At 44.1% G+C, this 14,549-nt stretch overlaps 1 protein-coding gene across 2 annotated transcripts in view; it reads left to right on the top strand.

Moving 5' to 3' along the window:
• Positions 1 to 14,549, top strand: part of CFAP74 (cilia and flagella associated protein 74) — a 978,701-nt gene that overhangs the window by 944,598 nt on the left and 19,554 nt on the right. For both annotated transcript variants that reach the window (XM_069241006.1, XM_069241005.1), the window contains exons 37-38: positions 5,113 to 5,233; positions 5,526 to 5,653. In XM_069241006.1, coding sequence (XP_069097107.1) covers positions 5,113 to 5,233; positions 5,526 to 5,653 — 249 coding nt within the window. The remainder of the gene's footprint in view (positions 1 to 5,112; positions 5,234 to 5,525; positions 5,654 to 14,549) is intronic.

Consider the following 14,549-nt stretch of genomic DNA (forward strand, 5'->3'; position numbering starts at 1 on the left):
TCTTTCTAATTAACTAACAGCTAATCGTCTATAACAAGGAATGTTATAATCACTTACCCTGAGCTCTCAGAAATTTGCCTCTCTCTGTTTGTCTTACTGTTTGTTATTGAAATGAAAGTAAGTTTCTTAGAATACACTCTCTCAGTTCAATTAGAATTGTCCGCTTCTTAACTGAGAAATTTCTGAGTATTTTTTGCTCTGCACACTTTTCTTTTCCTTTACTCAAGAATGTTGCTATATATCTATATATCTATATTTATATATATATATATATATATATATATATATATCATTATTATTTATTATATTGAATTCAGGCAAATAGGAATGACTTTTTAGTTGTGTCTTTAATTAGCTTCTTCGTAATGTAAATAAGCTTAATTATTGTCTGTACAGCTTTTCTTGTGTTCCGTTGGTTATAACAGGCATGCTGTACTATTTGAGTTGTTTATATATTCTCTAAATATTCTTTGAATAGTCAATTATTTTCTTACCACAGAATTTTCGTGAACCTTCAATAAAAGTTTGTTTCAGAATTTGCTTTCAGCTTCTCAGGTTATCGTTCACTGTGAAGCTCGTGTTTTCTTTCGTTATCAAAATACTTGCAAAGACGAAATTTCCTCAAAAAATGTTTCCTCACCGACGCGCTCTCTCTTTGAACACCTGACTCCTGTCAAATATCAGTTGAAGTGCGAAGCTCTCAAACATTGGGCGTGTATCCTAGCAACTAGACTGAATGCAACACTAGTACTGCAACTTAACTGTCTGCCTAAACGTCAGACATCTTGGATTCCTGTTCTCGACCTCTTCCTTGCAAAAAGCGCAACACGCCTTGGCAAATCTTCCTCCAGCTAGGGCGACACTGTCTCCACTGAGGATCCTTCTTCACCTGCATCCTGATTACTTTCCTGGCACCTTTCGTGGTTATTGCATGACAGGTTTGAAGGGTCTTGACACAGTCAAAAAACACTAACAGCAGGCAAAAGGTGGGGGGTAACCATGGCAAAAAGAGGGTACTTTCTTACAACTGTGTCTGGGGCCAGGGCAGAAAAGGCTGGGTCAATAGACTTTCCTTTGAAGTGACATCTGAGAAAATAAATTTAGAATCCTTCTGGACTGAGGCCATTCTGCCAAAAAGAAGAGCTAAATGGTGTAGGAGGGACTGTCACTCTGCCTGTTTTGCTTTTCTGGCCTGCTGCTACTCTCCTGTTAGTGAAAGGACTGGGCTGTGCTCTTTACATCTAGCTTCCAAATGTACTTCAAGGGCATGAACTTTGGTTGCCTCCTGTTAGAAGTCTCAAGGACATCAAAGAGTTTATCTGCCAGCACCTGAGCTCTCTTGCTGAGAATCCTGACTATTCAAGTGGTGCCAAGTCCAGTTCCTGGGCCCTTAGGAGTGAGTTCTGTTGTAACCAAGAAGAAACCAACTAAATCCACTTCAGAGCGACTACGGATCCAGAGCTGATGTCCAACTCCACGCTGTTGCCTACACCAGAGCATTGGTCCCTGCTGAGTGCAACGACTGCGATCGATGCCACTGGCCTGATGCCACCGCAGAGCCTCTAAAGTCCTGCCACAGTGTGAGTCCTGAGTGCCATGTCACCGACGTTTGTGACATCCAACCCTGCTGCAACACTTGTGGTCTCGTGGTTTGATCGCGACACTGCGAAGTCTTAGCCTTACGTCTTGATCTACTGCATTCATCTACCCCGCCGGGTTATAAGGAGCCTATGCTTCGCCACTGACACTGCATCCCCTCCCCTGGAACTGGAAGGAACAAATGCCTTACCTCCCCTGCTTCGCAGTAAGGAACCGATGCCTCACCTCCCCAGTAGCAGTAAGGAACCTACACCGCAACGGCTCCAGCGGCACCTCACTCCCCTGACTCTGTGCAACATCTTTGTTTCCTCATCAATTTCAAAGGTACTGTGCCTGGGGTCTGTGCAACTTCATGACCGGCCCGCACTCCCTCAGGAGTGGCGTCAGACTGTTGGGAACGACCAATCAAGATGTCACGATAGCCCCAGTTATTGTGTTTCTCAGCTCTTTTCTGAGATTGAATCTTTAAAAATGTGTCTTTGCTTGTGTGTATATTGGATTTTTGATGTTATGGTCTTGTTTGATTCAGATAAGTATTGGCTATTTTTCTAAACTAGTGTGGAGTACTTTGGGGGCGGTGTGTGTGTGTGTACACAAATACTTTACAAATTCCCTCTGAGATAAGCCTGACCTCGTGCTAAGCTACTAAGTGGGTGAGCATGGGTTATTTTAGCTGCATGACTTCCTTAGCCTAAGCAGAGTGAGGGCTCCTACTTGGACAGGGTGCAAACCACTGCCAACTAGAGACCCCATTTCTAACACCAGTGTTGTCAAGACAATGTTGATCCTTGTACCTCCTTCTTCTCCTAGCTGAAATACCACTCATTCTACTGCAGTACAGCGAAATCTTCTTTCCATGTGCTTTGGATCTTTGAACCTGTTGGTCTGGCTACGGAATTCTATAAATTCACACAATTAAACATCCCAGAGGACTTTAAGGACATTCGAGTTCAGTACAAGTCATTATCTGCAGACAGAAGTATGCAGCCATGTAAAAATTGTATTGTTTTTGTTATTCTAGAAAAGGACAGCACCCTTTTTCAGCGCAGCTTCATCAGTATTCCTTTACCTGTGGAGTTAACTCATACAGGGCTTAGGCATTCATGGATTCCACCTCATTACCATATTAAGGTGTTGCTCTCTCACCAAATATCATTATGATCCTAAAGAATTTCTTAAAGATCTCTTTGGGTGCTTTCTCTCTATCAAGAAAACTAAGATGAAATAGGAGAAAACTAAGATGAAATAGGAATTCAAGATGCTGTTATCCCAGTTAATGAGAAGCCCCTTCAACCTGATTCACAAGGCTAGCCTCAAATTCTTTCATGAAAAACAGCTCTGTTATTGGCTGTTACCTTCGTTAAAAGGGTCAGTTCTTTACAGTTAAAGTTCCCTATCTGTCATTGGCCAAGAACAATGTTACTTTGTATTTCTAACCCTTGTTTTACACTCAGAGTCCAGACTGACGTCTGCCTAAATGCTGAAGACTTTCTTCCAGAACCCTTCTGACTTTGTCTGAAGTTGTCATATGTTGAATCTGGAGATGATGAAGGACTTCAGAAAATTACATAATTTAATGGTTGCATTGTCACATATAAACAGAGATTAGCCACTACTGGAACAAGGAACTTCCAGACCTTCCACACAGACGTATAGTGACTACCTTCAGGGACAGTTATGGTACATTTGTGGCTCCATCAGCACTGTATGCAGGAGTGTCTTTTAGATATTTGCCATGCAGCCACGTACAGGATCTGTCACACCTTTACACAGCACTGCTTGGATGCAATAACAGACAGAGATGCACTGGTGAGACAAGCAGTTCTTCGGCATCTTTTTAAATGAGGCAAGCTTTGCTAATTTATACCACCTTGTGCAATGTCAGTGCATTATTTGTCACTTTGTTTCAAGCATATGAAGCTACGGAAGATCCAATACTAGCGAAGAAAAATGTACCTGTAACTACAGTTCTTTAGCCTTTGGTATCTTTTTTCACATTATTCAGTAGAGAGCTGTACCAGCCCATATTGGTTTTGTGAGAAATGTCTTACATAATGGTGAAATCAGTGTCCAAGGTAAATTTGAGTCACTTGACATTGAGCGAAAGTTCAACTAGTTCAAACCCATCCAGGTGCATGCCTTTGAGCAAGGTTTGCACTAGTTGTTTTTCTTGGGGAATAGCACAAGTTCTATTTTGGTGGTGATAACTTTCAGGTTGGTGCTGAACAATCAGGTCTGGGGGAGGTGCAAGCAGTGTTTGAGGTGCTGGATGTCTGGTGCAGAGAAGACTTTCAAACATAATTATGTGTTGTTGGTGTATTGATACATTTAGATGTGTTTATCTGTGAGTAGAGCCCAAAGGGATTCCCGGTATCGGTTGAAGATGGCAAGATGGAATATAGAGAAACTCCCCAGGTAATCAGAATTTCCTGGGACCCATACGGAAGTGCCCTTTTGAACAAACTGATTTTTGTGGGATTAGTGTGTGAGGGGAACCAGTTAAGAACATTTCCAGTTAATCTCATTCAAAAAAAGATTAAATATCTTTTATGGACTTACTCACTGGACATCAAGCAGTCAATCTCTTGTGAAGCTATCAATCTAGAACTGGCTTTGAAATCCAGGTCTTCCTTGGGACTAACCTCTTATATTTAATGCTAGTATGACCTAATGCAAGAGATGCATGGTTACTCTCCTAAATAAGGAACTAATGTGGCCTTGCATAACTGCTACTGAAATCTGTCTGAAATAGATTTGGGGCTGACAGTCAGAAAGTTCCCTGAATGTATATCAGTAACTGTTTCAGTTTATAAATGCACAGCCCTATTTATTTATTCTTATTGTGTCAGAGGATAGGTAAACATCATGCTTTTTAGAGTGGGAATGGTTGTGTTTGATCTATATTAGGCATAAGTTGATATGCATAAAACCAAATGGCTATCTGGGTCCTTTAGAATGTTGAAGTTTATGTATCTAGAGAATACTTTGTGTCCAGTTAACTGATAAGTAGTGCAATTAATTGCATCTCAGATGATGAGACGATTTGGTTATACCATAATATCCAATCTGCATGATATGCATTGGTTTTGGGTAGTTTTCTGTGTTTGTTTCAAGTTAAACAAAGGAGGTCTTCAAAACATTGCATGGACATGGCCACATTTTTTACAGACAAGATTGGTATGCCAGAGGGAAGAAAAGGAATTACACTGTTGGCTTCTCAGAAGTCATTTGTTGAAATTGTTGGTCTTACATCTTACACTGAGAGAATTATATCCAAAGAGACCATAGGTGTCTAACAAGTTTTGGCTTGTTCCATCGCTGCTTGGTAAAGTGTGCTGATGCCCCATTGGTGGGGATTTCCTTTGCTGTGAAATATATGATGATGACAGTACAGTAGAAGTGAGTTGGTGACCATGGCATAAAATAAGATGATACATTATAGATGGTTCATTTTAATTAGGTAGTTATTAGAGGTGACCAGAGGGCTCACCAGTGTTTTCCTTTTGTTTGCAGGAAGTAGTCCATGTGATCCGTCTGAAAGGTGCTTCCAGAAATCACATCATGTTCCTGGAGGGAGGAGATCCCATTGATGTGTCCGTAGAGTCCCTCACTGTCTTACCTACTGATGACGGAGGTACCTACCATCTATTCTGTTTGGGAGTGGAGATAGCAGGAAGGTTTAACTCCTGTTAGATTCAGAGTTCCATTGAGGAGACCATCACAGTAACAACAGGTTGCTCATAAGTATCCACTTAGGAGCAGATAAATAAGCGATTTACATGTTGCACTTATGTGAGCTCATCAAGGTACTTCGGAGGTTCATCCCCTCTTGTAATGTAGAACATATTAAAAGGATGCCTTTTTGAAATTGTACTAAAATGTTTTTACCATGATTAAAGTAATGCTGTAGCCTTCCTACTTTTTAGAGCCTGAAGAGATGGTGCACCCTGTAGTCTTGAGCCTGCAGTACATCCAGACAGAGACGGAGCGCAGACCCGCAGTGAGGGAACTGCACGTCGGCTGCATAAGGACAACCCAGCAGAGCGGAAAGAAGGTGATGAAAGTAGATGCTTAGCCTTGTAAATGCTTATTTAACAGATGCATGTGTTTCATTAGGATTTAGGTTGCATTCAAAGTATCCTGTTGTCCTCCTAAGAATTAGAAAACTTCAGCATTGGTGTAACCTGAAATTGCAATGCCTATTGGTTTCTAGGACTATGAGAAGCTAGTAAACTAGCTCATGGGGTTAAAGTAGTAACAAGTGATATATGTTCAAATACTGCCACCTCATCGCCCTATCTTTTCAAAGTCTATAAACTCAGTATTTTCGAGTTACCAAACCATAAAGCCTGTTCTCTTTCAGGGAATTCCCATAGAAATAATCACTGAACACTCCTGCCTATGTGTGTGATCCCTAAGTACACACAACCAAATATATATATTTCTCTCTTTCTCTCTCTCTCTCTCTATATATATTTATACATATATATATATACACACACACACACACACATACCTAATTCAATACATAAATCAAATAGTAGTATAGAGAAACTTTAAATATAAAACAATGCTGTTAGAAATGGGGGCTTTGGTTGGCAGTCAGGTTACCCCCTGTCCAAGCAAGGACCGTCACTCTAGACAGGGTAAACAAGAATCACACTCAGTTAACCCCCCCCCCACTCATCCCCTTGGTAGCTTGGCACGAGCAGGCAGGCTTAACAGAAGCAATGTGTAAAGTATTTGTACCAACACACACAGTAATACAGTGAAAACATTACAAAATGGACACCACACCAATTTAGAAAAATAGGTAATATTTATCTAAATAAAACAAGACCAAAACTCCAACATGTACAAGTCAAGATATGAATTTTCAAAAGAATAAGAGTCTTAGGGCCTGATTCTAACTTTGGAGGACGGTGTTAAACCGTCCCAAAAGTGGCGGATATACCACCTACCGTATTACGAGTCCATTATATCCTATGGAACTCGTAATACGGTAGGTGGTATATCCGCCACTTTTGGGACGGTTTAACACCGTCCTCCAAAGTTAGAATCAGGCCCTTAATCCTTAGAAAACAGTGAGAATGATGTTGTTACACAAAGTTCCTGGTTAGCGTCACAAATAAAGCCACATAGGCAAGCGGAAAAGGGTAGCAATGCGTGATTCCTCACTCGCAAGTGAGGCCGTGCGTTGTTTCCTTCCCTGGTTGTGTTGGCAATGTGTAGTTTTTCTCCCTCGGAAGAGAGCGATACGTTGATTTCCGGACGGGGCACCTTGGATCCGCGCACTGTCAGGTTGACTTGGACGACCAAAGACAATGCATGGAAAATCCAATCTCACGGTGTTCGAAAACCGCGCTGCGAGGGGTTTGCGTCAGTATCAGCCTCCGTAAGTGGGTGTTGAGTGTCGTTTCTCCAGCCGCATTGTGTACATCCCCCTGCTGTGATGCAGGTGGCGCGTTTTCAGCTGCGAAGCTGGCGGCGCATCATTTATCAGCAGCATTGCGGAAGATGCATCAAAAAGTTTCCTGCGTTTCCCGGTGTTCTGTGCTTGGATTTTCAGTTTGTGTCTGCCAGCTTCACCTTTCAAGGGCCCAGGTACTGGATAGAGCACCACTTGGCAGGCAGGAGTCACAGCAGAGAGTCCAGATGCTGGAAGTCTTTGATGGCCCTGAGACTTCAGCAACAGGAAGCAAGCTCAGTTCAAGCCGTTGGAGATTCTTTTCAAGCAGGAATTCACTAAAAAGTCCAGTCTTTGTCCCCTTTCACAGGCAGAAGCAGCAACTGCAGGATAGCACAACAAAGCACAGTCACAGGCAGGGGCAGCACTTCTCAGCTTTTCAACTCTTCTCCTTGGCAGAGGTTCCTCTTGATTCCAGAAGTGATCTAATTTTCAGAGGTTTTGGGTCCACTACTTATACCCCTTTCTGCCTTTGGAATAGGCAAACTTCTTGTTTGTAAGATCCTGCCTGACCCAGGCTGGGCCCCAGACACACAACATGGGCTTGGAGACTGCATTGTGTGAGGGCAGGCACAGCCCTTTCAGGTGTGAGTGACCACTCCTCCCCTCCCTCCCAGCACAGATAGCTCATCAAGATATGCAGGCTACATCCCCAGCTCCCTTTGTGTCACTGTCTAGGGAAAGGTGCAAACAGCCCAACTGTCAAAATGACCCAGACAAGGAATCCACAAACAGACAGATTCACAGAATGGTTTAAGCAAGAAAATGCCTACTTCCTAAAAGGGACATTTTCAAACACACAACCTGAAAACCAACTTCACTTATAGATGTATTTTAAAATTTTGAGTTTGGAGACAGACACTAAACTCCAGATTTCTATCTGCTCCCAATGGGAACTGTGCTTTAATAACATTTAAAGGCAGCCCCCATGTTAACCTATGGTTTTGCAACAGTAAAAAACGAATTTGGCAGTATTTCACAGTGAGGATATGTAAATCGCATACGTACATGTCCCACCTTTAACATACACTGCACCCTGCCCATGGAGCTACCTAGGGCTTACCTTAGGGGTGCCTTACATGTATACCAAGGGAAGGTTTAGGCCTGGCAAGTGGGCACACTTGCCAAGTCGAATTGACAGTGCAAGACTGCACACACAGACACTGCAGTGGCAGGTCTGAGACATGTTTACAGGGCTACTTATGTTGGTGACAGAATCAGTGCTGCAGGCCCACTAGTAGCATTTGAGTTAGAGGACCTGTGCACCCCTTGGGCACTGTACTAGGGACTTACTAGTAAATCAAATATGCCAGTCAGGAAAGACAATTACATATACATTTTACATAGGAGCACTTGCACTTTAGCACTAGATAGCAGTGGTAAAGTGCCCAGAGTATCAAAAACAGCACACGTCAACAACCTGGGGAACAGAGGCAAAAAGTTAGGGTAGACCACGTCAAGGATGACAAGTCTAACAAATGCTAAAGTACATTCACTTTCACAGCTTATTTACATCATTCAACAGCATGTCGTGTGCATTGGAGTCTTCCTGAGCTGAGTTTTCTTCATATCAGCTTCTGAGAAGCATTACGATGTCTGATATTTCTAAGAAAGGTCTCTTTAGGTCTGCAAATCTTGAGGGAAAAAGAGATTCCATGCAGATGACCCTCATAAAGGCTGCTTTTATTGCCCTTATCATAAGGACAAAGTCAAGGATTGCAAGGTATGTCACACTTTTTCATAGAAAACACTGAAAGACAGTGAGGCGAGACTTCTTTTGTGGCTCTAGAAGGTCAAGTCACAAAAAGATGCAGGTGCAGGTGAGAAAAGTGACATCTCTGCTAAATCTCACAAGAGAGAACGGTCCCACAACCAGGGGACCTCTGAGGAAAGTCCGAAAGGGCTCTCATCATGAGTCTCTAAAAGATATTCAATAACAGAAGAAACTGCCAACATTCTCTTCAGAAACAGAATCCCTTGAGCTTACCACACCAACTATTAAGTCTCCAGGCAGTCCGCATACCTTTGCAGAACTGTCAAAGATGGGATCAAAGATCCAGGTAAGGCCACCCTCGATGAGATCTTCCCCATCAATGACGTTGTTGGAGACCACTATGGAAATGGTTACCACTATCTTGTTGACGAGAACATGGACGACGACGACTTCAGCTGTCAATGTGCCAGTCCTGTCTCCAAAGATTTCCTCGTCACCAAAGACTATGACGATGATGCCACCGTTGATGACACCACTGTCAGTGAGACTATCGTTGCTGACACTCCCGTTGACGAAACCATCGTCGATGGTACCACTGTCAACGAGACCATTGTTATCAACAACACCACCATCGACGACGATCCTGCTGTCGACACATGGGCATGCACACTTTTCACTACAGGTCACTGCACCAGGTCACTGTAAGTCACCCCTATGGCAGGCCCTCTTAGACCAGAGGGCAGGGTGCAAGTACCTGTGTGTGAGGGCACCCCTGCACTAGCAGAGGTGCCCCCACGAACTCCAGTTCCATTTTCCTGGACTTCGTGAGTGCGGAGACGCCATTATATGCTTGTACTGGGCACAGGTCACTACCTATGTCCAGCTAAATAATGGAAACTCCGAAGGTAGGCATGTTTGATATCAAACATGACGGAATCAGACCTCAATACTGTTGTCAGTATTGGAAGTATGATTTCATGTACTCTGGGGGCTCCTTAGAGGACCCCCAGCATTGCTCATACCAGCCTTCTGGAGTTTTCTGGGCAGCACTTGTTGCTGCCACCCCTCAGATAGGTTTCTTCCCTCATGCTTCTTGAACAGCTCAAGCCCAGGAAGGCAGAACAAAGGATTTCCTTTGGAAGAGGGGGGTAACACCCCCTTCCTTTGGAAATATGTGTTACATGCTTGGGAGGGTTAGCCTTCAAAAGCCACTGGTAGGCTTTGAATTGCACATTTGGTGCCCTCCATGCATAAACCAGTCTACACCGGTTCAGGGACCTCCATTCCCTGCTCTGTCACGAAACTGGACAATGAAAAGGGGAGTGACCACCCCAGGGGTGGTGCCCAGATCTCCTCCAGAGGGTCCCTGTGTTCTGCCATTTTGAATCCAAGGTCGGCAGAGACCTCTGGGAGCATCTGAGTGGCCAGGTCAGGCAGATGATGTCAGAGCCCCCTCCTGATAGGAGGTCACCTGGCTAGGTGACAAATCCCTCTGTCAGGGTTATTTAAGGTCTCTCTCTTGGGTGGGACCTGAGATTCGGTTTGCAAGACAGGATTCCTCTGCAACCTCCACTTCAACTTCTAGCGAATGGAACTGTGACTGGACCCTCCAGGAACCGACAATCTCCACCCACGACGAAGACTCTGCTTGCAACATTGTTTCCATGGCTCCTTTCAGCTTCTGCAACATTTCCCTGGCTGTGCATCCTCTGAGGGTGGCAAGTCTTCAGTCCGCACGAGAAGGAAGAAGGAATCTCTCTTGGAAATGACCGGCTGTGTGGTTCTACTCTCGTCCTGAGCTGCATGGATCCTGCATAACTGTGGTGGCCTGAAATAGTCCTCTTGGTCCTCTCTGCCAGCTATCCAACTTTGGTGGAGGTAAGCCCTCGCCTTCTTACGCTGGACAGTACACCCATGCACCGCGTCTTTTGCAGCTACCAAGGCTTGCTGGCATCTCCCCCAAGGGATCTTCAGGCTCCGTGTAGCCACAGCCCCCAGCACTCCTTCCTTCGATGCACAGCCCTCTGCGTGCTTCTCGTGCGACGTGGGACCCATCTCCAATTGTGCTGCGTGTGCTCCTCTGCGACTCCTGGTTCCTCTTCCAATGGGTCTCCTGTGGGATCTGCCTCTTCTTCTGTGGACTTTCTGCCTTTCTGAGGGTCTCCCTAGGACTCACCCTGTGGGTTGAGTCCCCCGGGACCTTGCTGGTCCCCGGCAAATCCACTTCTGTTCCACCTCAACTTCTGTCTTTGCCAAGGCTTGTTGGTGGCTTTTCCACACCACTGACCGACTGCAATCATCCATCCGGCATGGTACATCGGCTGCATCCTCCAGGAGCTCTTCAGCTGCTCCAGGGCTGCTTTCCTGACCGTCTTCGTCCTACCGTCGACTAACTCCTGCAACCACAGTTGGGTGGGTAGTGGCTCCTGCCCCCACTGGACTCTTCTGTGACTTTTGGACTTGGTTCCCTTCTTCCACACGTCTTCTTCTTCAGGCATCCACCCATGGTTTCTTGCAGTCTTGTCTGGGTGTTGCATTTTCTTCTTTTCCTTTCTTTTGGGTGGTTTGGAGAAAATCCAGTAGCTTACTTCTTTCTTCCTGGTTGCTGGATGGCACTGTGGTACTTACCTTTGGGGTTTCCTAGTTCCCCCAGGTTCCCTCTACACATTCCAATTACCTAGGTGAACATCCTACATTCGCATTCCATTTTTTTAGTATATGGTTTGGGCTCTCCATAGGGTCACTGTTTCTATTGCTGTGTATGCCTATTTCTGATTACTAGTGTACATAGCTAGTGTGTTACTTACCTCCTATTGGAGGGTTGCCTCTCTAGTACCTTTTGGTAATTGTGTCACTGAAATAAAATACCCTTATTTTTGTAACACTGAGGGTTTTCTTTCATGTGTGTAAGTACTTTTTGACTACAGTGGTATTGCATGAGCTTTGCATGTCTCCTAGATAAGGCTTGGCTGCTTATCCACAGCTACCTCTAGAGAGCCTGGCTTCTAGACACTGCCTACACTACATTAAGAGGGGATACCTGGACTTGGTATACCGTGTAAGTACCTACCACAACCAGGCCAGCTTCCTACATTGGTGGTGCAGCGTTGGGATAAGCTCTTGCAATTGCCTTACCACTCTGTCACTTGGTGGTTTCCACAGGAAGGACCTCTTACTGACTAGGGGTACATACATCCCAATCTTCCTTCTTTAAAATTCCAATCATAAAAGATTTCCTAGAAAGTTTAAAAAAGGTTTTTCCTCCCATTAGATGGCCATCTCCTCCATGGGAGCTTAATGTAGTCCTTTCACGTCTGATGCTGCACCCTTTAGAACCAATACACAAAGCATCCCTCCAGCATCTTACCTAGAAAACTGCTTTTCTGGTTGCAATCACTTCAGCTCGCAGGGTCAGTGAGATCCAGGCCCTTTGTGCTCAGGAACCTTATATGGTTTTTCATTCCTTAAAAGTAGTAATGAGAACACATCCTAAGTTTCTACCTAAAGTAATTTCAGACTTTCATGTAAACCAGACCATCTCCTTACCGACTTTCTTCCAAAATCCATCTACTCCTGCTGAGAGAACCCTACATTCTCTCGATGTAAAAAGGGTTTTAAAAGTTTACTTGGATAGAACAAAATCTTTACGCAAATCACAACAGCTGTTTATTAACTATGGCCCAGTTAGAACAGGTCTAGCCACCTCCAAACAATCCTTATCCAGGTGGATTGTCTCATGTATCGTATTCTGTTATCAGTTAGCAAATAAATCCCTCGATGGCAGGCCAAAAGCCCATTCTACTAGGAGGAAGGCAGCGACTGCTGCTTTGATGAGAAACATTCCTTTAGCAGAAATATGCAAAGCGGATATCTGGAGATCTGTCCACACCTTTACTAAGCATTACTGCCTTGATTCAGATGCTAAGACAGATGCTCAGGTTGGACAGGCCTCTCTTAAGAATCTCTTTGCATGATTTATTGTTTCTTTATTGTTCTGTCTACTCCACCGCAGTCATTGGGATGGGCTTGCTAATCTATTCAGTGCTTATGACTATACATGGAAATCCCCTACGAGAGAAGGAATAGTTTCTTACCTGTAACTCCAGTTCTCTTGTAGGGGTATTTCCATGATAGTCATAAGCAACCCTCCCTCCTCCCCGGTGGAGTTGACATGATGATAACTATAATAATAATGATATTGTTAATGAAAGAGATATTCGGATTTCTTCATGTCATATTACAAGCCTACAAAAAGAACTGAGGCAACTGCCTTTTGCTGTGCATGATGGGATACAGGAAGACTTTCTTTTCTTAAAGGCACAGCTCTATTTACATTCTGTATAATGGCAGCCTATGGGCTACACTGCCCTGCATTGTTTCATTCTCATTTTGAAGTTGTAAATAAGGTTGGAAAACATGTTTTTACTACATTTCTAGAATAAATATGTTTTAAAGGTATATCTGTACTACAGTTTCTTTTTTTTCAACCAAAAGAATGAACAATTTGGCCTTTGTAGCTTTTCATCTAGGCTTGATATTCTTAAGTGACTTTACAGGACTTTTTCAAGAAAGGCAAACATCTATACTTAAGAATACACTTTAGAACAGTGCTCCGGGGTCCCCGCAGGCGTGCGGAACTATTCAGTGCTTATGACTATCATGGAAATACCCCTACGAGAGAACTGAGTTACAGGTAAGAAACTATTCCTTTCCTGGCCACAGAGTGACAAAGGCACTCCCCCCATGTGGCCAGAAACTTGTCTAGTTGTGGCAGGCTAGCAGAAACTGGTCAGCCTAGCACTAGGAGTCGGACTGGTATTCAGGGGGCATCTCTAAGATGCCCTCTGGGTGTATTTTACAATAAATCCCACACTGGCATCAGTGTGCATTTAATGTGCTGAGAAGTTTGATACCAAACTTCCCAGATTTCAGTGTAGCCATTATGGAACTGTCGAGTTCGTGTTTGACAAACTCCCAGACCATATACTCTTTATGGCTACCCTGCACTTACAATGTCTAAGGTTTGCTTAGACACTGTAGGGGCATAGTGCTCATGCACATATGCCCTCACCTGTGGTATAGTACACCCTGCCTTAGGGCTGTAAGGCTTGGTAGAGGGTGACTTACTTATGCCACAGGCAGTATGAGGTGGGCATGGCACTCTGAGCGGAGTGCCATGTCGACCTAGTCATTTTCTCCCCACCAGCACACACAAGATGTGAGGCAGTGTGCATGTGCTGAGTGAGGGGTCCCCAGGGTAGCATAAGATATGCTGCAACCCTTAGAGACCTTCCCTGGCAAAAGGGCCCTTGGTACCAGGGGTACAATTTACAAGGGACTTATCTGTGTGCCAGGAATGTGCCAATTGTGGGAACAAAGGTTCAGTTTAGGGAAAGAACACTGGTGCTGGGGCCTGGTTAGCAGGGTCCCAGCACCCTTTAAATCATAACTGGCATCAACAAAAGGCAAAACACCAGGGGGTAACCATGCCAAGGAAGGCATTTCCTTACATACAGGCTTCCATAAAGAGATCTTTGGGGACATTGATGGGTAGGCCCTGGAATAGATATAATATCTTGGGAAGAACATCATCTTAATGCCAATAATACGTCCCAACCAGGAGAGGAAGAGAGGGGACCATTGCTTACTCCACTATTTGAACTTTCAAAGACTCACATTCTTGAAACATTCCCTGTCTTCTAGATGGGAGTCCCCGGTGTATTTTATTATAATAGCTATGTTATGATAACTAAAGTGTATACAGGCTTA

This window comes from Pleurodeles waltl, chromosome 6 (genome assembly GCF_031143425.1).
Source record: "Pleurodeles waltl isolate 20211129_DDA chromosome 6, aPleWal1.hap1.20221129, whole genome shotgun sequence".
Taxonomy (NCBI): domain Eukaryota; kingdom Metazoa; phylum Chordata; class Amphibia; order Caudata; family Salamandridae; genus Pleurodeles; species Pleurodeles waltl.